We start from the raw sequence: 10,391 nt of genomic DNA on the forward strand, positions 1-10,391 counted from the left end.
AAAAAAAAATATTTGTGATTTGGATTTATTTATTCACTGCTGTACGTGTGTAGCCACTAGTGAAAAGTGTTTTTACAAAACACAATACACTTTAAATAGAGATGTTGAAGATTGGTAAATATTACAACTGCCCCAATGAAAGCACAAAATCGTGTGTAAGCCTGAAACAGTACAAAAAAATCCTGCATATTGAACTAAGAAATAATGTATTATTGCATACACCTACATAAATGACTGTGGCAAGAAAATTTACAATTGGACATGGATTCAGAGTGAAAGACATATTTATTCATGGCAAACACTTATTGCAATTAAAGCAAGTTATTCTTCTATGTACAGAAAAGCAGGGGGCTACAATGATTTCAGTAAAATAAATTGCTGCATTTAGAAAATGGACAGCCGCTGCCGTGGAGCACTGACAAAAGCAACACGTGTGAAACCAGTTTTTCAGTCTAACAACATATCTTATTTTGAATGTAGGGTGTTTCTGTGGTCAGTAGGGGTCTCAGAAGACTTAACTTTTGGACACATTGCGTATTTCAGTCACTTCAATAATAACAATCAACATAACAGAAGACGGTTTTCTGGATTCCTAAAATGATGGAATGTGTGGGTTTGTGTGTGTATGTGTGTAAGTTTGTTTCCAAATGTGAGAAAAGAACCAGACTGGTTGGTTCATATAGCCTACTGCACACTGTGGGCAGACAGGTGTTAAGGGATGTTTCTTAGAGGTGGTGAATGAATAGTACAGTGTCACACCACTGAAATCACCATATTGGCTTCAGTATATTACGACAGCCAATCAGCTATGGATACCTGTAAGAAGGCAGGCACGACATTAAAACAGAACATGATTGAGCAGTTGTACGTATTTTGGAAGGTCAGTATCCAAGGAATCCTCCATATCTCTTACTGACAACATCTGGAACATCTTCTGACTCCACACGCTCATTCTCCTCCTCTTCCTCATCCTCCACCCAGGCACGCTTGTTGAGGAAGCCTCCGTAGCGCTTTTGCTCCTCCCTCCACTCTGGCCTGCCCACCCTCCTCATGAAGCCACCGTAGCGCTTCTGCAGCTCTTGAATACCATTCTCCAAGTCAGAGCTCTGTCTTGCGTTCCTCATGAAGCCTCCATAGCGCTTGTTGATCCCGCCTCCTCCGTCTACATTCCTAACCAGTTCCCGGAGCAGACTCAGTGTGTCATCTGCCTCGCCACTTTTCTTCATGAACCCTCCGTAACGTTTGAACAAGATCTCCCTGCCATGGTCCACGTCATCAGTTTCAGGGCCGTACACTTCTGCAGTTTTCTTCATGAAGCCCCCGTAGCGCTTCATGAAGCCGCCATACTTCTTTACTAATAGTTGGGGATCGTTATTGTCTGGCTTGGAAGTCTCTGTGGTAGTAGCCTGGTCTCCCTCTTTTAGACTGTCAGCATTTTTAGCTTGCAAGACATCCTCACACAACTCCCAGGATTTCTTGGAGCTGAGAGCACCTTCGCACTCTAAGGTGCATGTCTGAAAAAAACATCAAACCACTAAATGAAAGCCATACCATTCAATAGTTTATTCCTATCACAAGAAAATGATCAGCATTGTGAAACCCTATTGTTGTGATTTCAGCAAGATCACAGATAGGATAAACCAGGTTATACCTACAACCCTTTAATCCTCCATCTAATTTTTTATCAACATGTCCACCCTTGAAATCTATTTGTCTTGTTGTGGGTCCCTTTCCAATAAACCATCAATTCTATTATCTTCAGATTCAGAATTGTGCTGCAGTATGCATAATGGAGAGAGAGACCCTAAGACCACAGCCAATCATGCGTGCTATCTGCTGTGTGATAACGGGCAACTCCAACAATTTTTGTGACAAAAATATAATTTAAAGAACATTTACATCATATGAAAATATAATTTTGGATTTACACTTGCAATGAGAACATGTCACACTCACAAAGCTTGGAGATGAGTTGAAAACATGCACACGTGACACCTTGCCATGTCAAAATATTATCTGTTGTCTTAAGGCAACAGGGCTAGATAGTTGGCTAGCTTGTGTGTTTAGTTTATGTATTTAGTTATCTGAACTGAATTTTCATCTCAATAGAACAACAAGTGACTATAACAATTAGACACGTGAAATAAAAAAAGTATTTGACGTGTGTTACGACAAAGACCGAGATGAAATGGCATCCCATAGCAACAGTGTTTTGTGGACCAGTGGACTGAATTTCTTCAGTTTGATAGCTATGGAAAGTAGTGTGCTAACGATGTTGCTGAGCCAGTCCATCTTAATATTGAAAAGGGAATAGTGTTGGGGATAACACACATAACGTTAAATATGTTCACCTGCAGCTCATGACATTGAAGATGTTCTAACAAAAGCTTGTTAACTATGAATTAGCTAACATTCTTCACAATGCCCCTACAGCGAGCTGCAGCGATGAATGCAAAGGGAGCTATTGCTGAGGAAACATGCTGACAGACAGGATGAGAAACATTCAATCATTTTGTATGATTACAATTTTATGGAGCAATCCCTTTGTTTCACAGAGAGTTAGTAAATCTACCTTACTAATAATCTCTGCTACTTATCCACAAAGGGAAACGTCATTTGACTTCAAACATGACCATTCACTTGTGCAACATATTTGTGTTTAGTCTTCATAATGGGCATTCAGAGTCTATTTGATGAGCCGGACTCCGAGAGGCTCTTCTTTTAAAATGCTTAATAATAATCCCAGAACAATGTAAAAAACTGCAAATCACCAATGTCAAGACAAAAAACGAAGTGACGAATATGTGCGTGAAAGTGTTCACTCAGTTACATTTACCATACATAATTAGATTGTCTTGTGTTGTTTTTTATACTTAATGTCACCTTACTGGAAAAATTTGTTGACAAATATCCACTCTCCCTATTAGTTGTTGTTCCTGCAGTTTGGATATGCAATCTTTAATTCATTATTTACTAACTGTGAAAATTATCATTGTTTATGCTAAACCATTAAGAAAATCATAGAACCAAATGAATGGCTCCGTTCACCAATGCGATTCATTCTCCAGCGTTAACCAAGAAGAGCTGTTCAAAAAGTCCTTCGCAGACGACTCATCACTACACAGTAAATGCTGTAAATCTGTTGGGAGGGTGTAGCCCACCACCTTTGAAGGCGACAACTTACAAGTTTGACCCATTTACAATATAAGAAAATATATATCTGAATCAAATCTTGCTACAAGTTTTGTTTAAGCTATAGCAGTGTAGCCTTTAACTCTCCATGAATGGTGCCTTTGGCTGTGAGAGTTTCAACAAACACAGCAACCCCTCAAGTTTTGCATCATTACATGCAGTTTATTTAGCAGAAGTGAATATACCTGAGGGAACATGGCTTTGCTCATTCCAAGTGGCATCATGCCAAATATATGTGAAAATGTCTGTTGATAAATGCCTTAATATAGACACTAGGGGCAATGATGAGTGCTATTACCATCATGTAGTTTGATGGCTTGATAGAGAGCACACACCAAGCTCTGAGGGATGTGTTCTACCCCAGCCTTAACCAAAATGTAATTCAAAATCTAAACTTAACCATCCAGTTTTCTTCTGTTCTAGCCCATTGCAAACCATGAACCTTAAGTAATCTGGTGGAAATCATTGTTTACTTTCATTTCATACAGATGTTTAACGCCCTCTGTAAAAACATCAAAATCTTACATTAAGCATCTGATTCTGCTACATCTTATTGCTCCACCATCAAGCCCCTCCTTTACCTGAGCAACACTTTTGGATGTGACTGGGGAGGGTATAACACATCTGCTATAATTCTACTTTAGTAAATTTAAAACAAAATGACACATTCTAATTATTGTACTTATCTAAAGAGTCAGTCGAGGTGAGCCATATTATTGTGACCAATGGTCAAATCTAAGACCTAAACTGCATTCTAGTGGTGAAAAACAGACAGTACATTATTTCAAACCAAGCTGTTTTTCCTATTCAAATGCATAATAATCCTTGAGGTATAAATAATACCAAAACTATTGTTGCATTCAAGTTAGTTTTACATGCAAATAATAACAATATAAATAATAATAATTAAGATGATAACATATTAATTATAATGATTTTTAGATGGTCCTGTACAAATATCAAATGCATTAAATGTTAACTTTTCAAGACTTTTCCCATGAAAACATAGACTTTAATCTTTTCCGATGCTACATTGGCTTTTAAGAAACAATATTGATTTGGTGCATTAAAATAATATCTATCAATGCTATTAACTGAAATACTTAAGTCGTTAATCCTAAATACTCTTTGCCGTCCGTTTTTTACTCGATCGATTGCATAATCCCCCAAATAAATATAACATGTTCATCTGGTAAGGTATTTATTGAATGTATGTAATTATAGATTTAGCTAAACTACATAACATTTTGTCCATATTATCAAGTGATTAAATCGAAATTGCTTAATCACAAATCAACATGTCTGTCAATAATTATTTATTTTTGGGTTGAAATATAGCGCTATTGTGTGGCAGGTTGCAAATTCTTGGCGATTTGGAGTTCATACTAAAAAGTTCAGAGAAAACCGCAATAGCCTAATAGATACATTAAAGACAGAGAATATTCAATGATCCTCTGTAAAATACAAAATGTATGTTACCTAAATGAGAAAACATTGTACTCACAAGCGAGTTTATGTTAGTCTGTTGAAGTTGTAGATCAAGTATACAATATGCGCAGTCGGCTCCGCAGTCCGCAGTCACCGTCAAGACAAGGCACGCGCTCAGAGCGAGAGTCCAGCAGGATTGCACGGATACCGACATGGGCTGCAAAAGAAGAGCGACCATGATCGACGCTTTTCAAATCATCTATGATTGATCAGTATTTTAATGTTCCGTAAAACTGAAACCATTCATTCTTTTTCCACGGAATATTTTATTTTGTGCGTCAACTCACAGGAGTGTTTTGACATGTTATAACTAACTATATAGTAAAAGACAAAATGACACAGTATTGAAAATGTATCTTGTAGGTCAGATATGTTTAAATAAAACAGATTAACTTACCATTCTTGTTTTGTCTTGTAGCCTATTTGAATAAACTGATTGGCTACACGCTCCTCCAAGTAGTTCTGTTGCAGTTGTTGAATAACGCTACTGGATGTATCTTACTACTGTAGTCAGCAACTTCGTGGGTAATCTAACCCCAAATCAACTTTATAACTGTTAAAATATCGAGTCCCAGTCTTGGGGAAAGCAGGGAATGCACCTGTCACTTCAGTCACTATAGCAGCCTGTAAACGTTTGAATGTGGGCTTGTTATAAGTGCGTGGGTCCTCTCATGTCCTTCGTGTGCGCTCAGACACCCCTTAAATGCCAACAACAGGGATGTGATCCCTCATCTTCACGTACCAGCCAAGGAATGACGCAAACACCAAATGAGGTACATCGTATTATGGTGAGTAACATTTATGGAGAGAAGTTCTGGAACTAATATTTGAGAGGTGAGTGGCATCCCCCACTTATAATGCAGGATCTGTTTATATATGTGATGCATTTGTGCTGTATTACACAATGCTCCATAGGCCTACAGTGCAGGTTGAGCAGTCACATTTGTCTGTTTTATGTATCTTCAAGTGATTTTTGTATTTGAAATGGCCAAAAGGGAACAAAATAGCTTTTTAGAAAAAAGCTATTTCTAAATTATTTTTTAGCCCGGAATGTCAGTATAATCTGAGGAGGGGAAAAATGAAAACGACATATAATTAATAGGTTTAGGTTCTTATTGGTCTATAATTTACAACTTGTCAATGCTACCACAATGCCAAAAGTTCAATACCTTCTGAACAGGCTGAAACTCCAGAATAATTTTCTAAATTACCTCATGGTGTCGAAATATCATCATGGAAAAAGGGAAATCTCGTTTACTCTGCACTGGGCTTTCAAGGATTTATGTGAAATGGCTAGTCAGTATCAACTAGAGCTGATAGCATTTCAATCGGTTACGTCATGCACTCTGAGTCTGTGAAGTATTTGCTCTGCAAAGGCTGCAGCTTTTGAGTGGTGATGGTAACAATGCCTTGTGGGGGACAGTTGTTATTATGTTTAGATAATTGGTAGTTTGAGCACTACAGGGGGCAGTCAGAACAAAACTGTTACCTATCCCACAACCAAAGGATTTCCAACAAGTAAGGATAAACCTAGGGATTCTCCAAGTGTACAGTGACTGCACCTGAGATGGTCACTTTAGTGTAATGCAGTGCTGAAATCACTGTCTGCTTTACAGGTCCCGAATCTCCACTTTTTTGGTTTAATCTAGCACTATTTGACCTTACACCGGAAACAATCACCAAACAAATTCAATTGTTTCACACCTCCACATCATGTTAACCTACTGTTGCCTGGTCAGTAACATGTGATGTGACAAATGCAGTTCTTCTGGTTTACAGATCGGATCAGATTACAGTTAAAGCAACTCTTTCTAAAATGTTAATTAATTCATTAATTCATCTTCTTCCGCTTATCCGGGGCCAGGTGCCCAGCAGAGATGCCCAGACTTCCCTCTCCCTAGACACTTCCTCTAGCTCTTCCGGGGGGACACCGAGGCGTTCCCAGGCCAGCCGTGAGACATAGTCCCTCCAGCATGTCCTCCCGGTGGGACGGGCCCGGAACACCTTCCCGGGAAGGCATTCAGGAGGCATCCGGAACAGATGCCCAAGCCACCTCAGCTGACCCCTCTCGATGTGGAGGAGCAGCGGCTGTACTCTGAGCTCCTCCTGGGTGACCGAGCTTCTCACCCTATCTCTAAGGGATCACCCAGCCGCCTGTATCCGGGATCTTGTCCTTTCGGTCATGACCCAAAGCTCATGACCATAGGTGAGAGTAGGAACATAGATTGACCGGTAAATCGAGAGCTTCGCCTTGCGGCTCAGCTCTTTCTTCACCACGACAGACCGATACATCGTGAACATTACTGCAGAAGCTGCACCGATCCGTCTGTCAATCTCCCGTTCCATCCTTCCCTCACTCGTGAACAAGACCCCTAGATACTTAAACTCCTCCACTTGAGGCAAGAACTCTCCACCAACCTGAAGTGGGCAAGCCACCCTTTTCCGACTGAGGACCATGGCCTCGGATTTGGAGGTACTGATTTTCATCCCGACCGCTTCACACTCGGCTGCAAACCGTCCCAGTGCATGCTGAAGGTCCTGGTTTGAAGGGGCCAACACGACAACATAATCCGCAAAGAGCAGAGACGAAATCGTGTGGTCCCCAAACCTGACACCCTCCGGCCCCTGGCTGCACCTAGAAATTCTGTCCATAAAAATTATGAACAGAACCGGCGACAAGGCTGACTTACTGCCGGCAATGCGAACCAAGCTCCTGCTTCGGTCGTACAGGGACCTTAGCAAAGGACCCAGGATGCCGCGAGGGACACAGTCGAATGCCTTCCACACACATGTGGATTGGTTGGGCAAACTCCCATGAACCCTCCATCACCCTGTAGAGGGTATAGAGCTGGTCCATTGATCCACGGCCGGACGAAAACCACACTGTTCCTCCTGAATCCGAGGTTCTACTACAGATCTTTGAGAACTGGGTGAAAGTTTTGTGGTCAGATGAGACCAAAATCAAGCTCTTTGGCATTAACTCAACTCGCCATGTTTGGAGGAGGAATGCTGCCTATGACCCCAAGAACACCATCCCCACCGTCAGACATGGAAACATTATGCTTTGGGGGTGTTTTTCTGCTAAGGGAACAGGACAATTTTACCGCATCAAAGGGACGATGGACAAATCTTGGGTGAAAACCTCCTTCCCTCAGCCATGGATGGGTATTCCAGCATGACAATGACCCAAAACACACAGCCAAGGCAACAAAGGAGTGGCTCAAGAAGAAGCACATTAAGGTCCTGGAGTGGCCTATCCATTCTCCAGACCTTTATCCCATAGAAAATCTGTGGAGGGAGTTTAAGGTTCGAGTTGCCAAACGTCAGCCTTAATGACTTAGAGAAGATCTGCAAAGAGGAGTGGGACAAAATCCCTCCTGAGATGTGTGCAAACCTGGTGGCCAACTACAAGAAACATCTGTCCTCTATGATTGCCAACAAGGGTTTTAAGTCATGTTTTGCAGAGGGGTCGAATACTTATTTCACTCATTAAAATGCAAATTAATTTATAACATTTATGACAAGCGTTTTTCTGGATATTTTTGTTGTCATTCTGTCTCTCACTGTTCAAATAAACCTACCATTAAAATGATAGACTGATCATTTCTTTGTCAGTGGGGAAACATACAAAATCAGCAGGGGATCAAATAATTTTTTCCCTCACTGTAAAATGAGTTTCAATTGGAAATAATTATAGCAAAATGAATAGGAAATATATTCACTGACAAAGTTGGAAATATATATATAGAGGTTTTATGGAAGTAATAATTGTGTCCTTCAAATGTTGCTTTCATCAACGAATCCTCCATTTGCAGCAATCACAGCCTTGCAGATCATTAGAAGGAAATTAGGCAATTGTTTTTGAAAGTGACCCCAAACTTCTGAACGGTAGTGTACAATGATGAAATATGCATTAACATAATGGCAATTCAATATATATAATGATATGGAACATGCATACAGTATTAATGGTAAACATTTTAGTAATATGCATACAATCTAAGTGGAAGGATGATTTATCAACACAATCTTAAAAAAATCCTGTTTGGTGATGTATACAACAAAATATGCTGAGGTTTTATGACATATGGAATAATCACATGGGCAATAATGCATTCAGAACTACAATATAACACAGAACATAACACGTGTTAATGTTTGTGAGGTGAGCAGGTCTAGCTGCAAGTGATCACTGACTCAGTTGCTCAGCTGGAAACATAGGATAGAGATGCCTGCTCTCTCCCTTGCATGATGCCACAACCACCGTACCAATGTCAGACTGCAAGTGCATAATGCTGGCGCAAGATACGGAGCAGCCACGTACAGATCTTTGATATGTGCATTTACATGAAAATTTCATTTTGGCACCCAGTTGCAGATGTCATTCATATACAGGTGCTGGTCATAAAATTAGAATATCATCAAAAAGTTGATTTATTTCAGTAATTCCATTCAAAATTTTTAACTTGTATAATGTATACATTCATTCCACACAGACTGATATATTTCAAGTGTTTATTTCTTTTAATGTTGATGATTATAACTGACAACTAATGAAAACCCCAAATTCAGTATCTCAGAAAATGTGAATATTGTGAAAATGTTCAATATTGAAGACACCTGGTGCCACACTCTAATCAGCTAATGAACTCAAAACACATGCAAAGGCCTTTAAATGGCCTCTCAGTCTAGTTCTGTAGGCTACACAATCATGGGGAAGACTGCTGACTTGAAAGCTGTCCAAAAGACAACCATTGACACCTTGCACAAAGAGGGCAAGGCAAAAAAGGTCATTACTAAAGAGGCTGGCTGTTCACAGAGCTCTGTGTCCAAGCACATTAATAGAGAGGCAAAGGGAAAGAAAAGATGTGGTAGAAAAAAGTGTATAAGCAATAGGGATAACCACACCCTGGAGAGGATTGTGAAGCAAAACCCTTTCAAAAAAATGTGGGGGAGATTCACAAAGAGTGGACTGCAGCTGGAGTCAGTGCTTCAAGAACCACCATGCACAGACATATGCAAGACATGGGTTTCAGCTGTCGCATTCCTTGTGTCAAGCCACTCTTGAACAAGACACAGCATCAGAAGCATCTCGCCTGGGCTAAAGACAAAAAGGACTGGACTGCTGCTGAGTTATGTTCTCTGATGAAAGAACATTTTGCATTTCCTTTGGAAATCAAGGTCCCAGAGTCTGGAGTAGGAGAGGAGAAGCACAGAATCCACGTTGCTTGAAGTCCAGTGTAAAGTTTCCACAGTCAGTGATGGTTTGGGGTGCCATGTCATCTGCTGGTGTTGGTCCACTGTGTTTCCTGAGGTCCAAGGTCAATGCAGCCGTCTACCAGGAAGTTTTAGAGCACTTCATGCTTCCTGCTGCTGACCAACTTTATGGAGATGCAGATTTCATTTTCCGACAGGACTTGGCACCTGCACACAGTGCCAAAGCTACCAGTACCTGGTTTAAGGACCATGGTATCCCTGTTCTTAATTGGCCAGCAAACTCACCTGACCTTAACCCTATAGAAAATCTATGGGGTATTGTGAAGAGGAAGATGCGATACACCAGACCCAACAATGCAGAATAGCTGAAGGCCACTATCCAAGCAACCTGGGCTCTCATAACACCTGAGCAGTGCCACAGACTGATCGACTCCATGCCACGCCGCTTTGCTGCAGTAATGTATACATTCATTCCACACAGACTGATATATTTC

General features: G+C 40.6%; 1 protein-coding gene across 1 annotated transcript; it reads right to left on the reverse strand.

The window, feature by feature from the left end:
- Positions 1–280: 280 nt before the first annotated feature.
- Positions 281–5,445, reverse strand: penkb (proenkephalin b). Its single transcript, XM_010900749.4, has 3 exons — positions 5,078–5,445; positions 4,697–4,837; positions 281–1,514 (listed from the first exon to the last, which is right to left on the reverse strand). Exons 1-3 carry the CDS (start codon positions 5,078–5,080, stop codon positions 882–884), a joined length of 777 nt encoding a protein of 258 aa, XP_010899051.2. The 5' UTR covers positions 5,081–5,445; the 3' UTR covers positions 281–881.
- Between the last annotated feature and the right edge of the window lie 4,946 nt (positions 5,446–10,391).

This window comes from Esox lucius, chromosome 21, assembly GCF_011004845.1.
Source record: "Esox lucius isolate fEsoLuc1 chromosome 21, fEsoLuc1.pri, whole genome shotgun sequence".
NCBI classification, from domain to species: Eukaryota; Metazoa; Chordata; class Actinopteri; order Esociformes; family Esocidae; genus Esox; species Esox lucius.

What these genes read in the sequence shown, in the direction of transcription:
- penkb (XM_010900749.4), bottom strand. An exon ending in AGACTAACATAAACTCGCTT is followed by an intron (nt 1,515 to 4,696) that starts GTGAGTACAATG and finishes TGTTTTTTTCAG; the next exon opens with ACATGCACCTTAGAGTGCGA.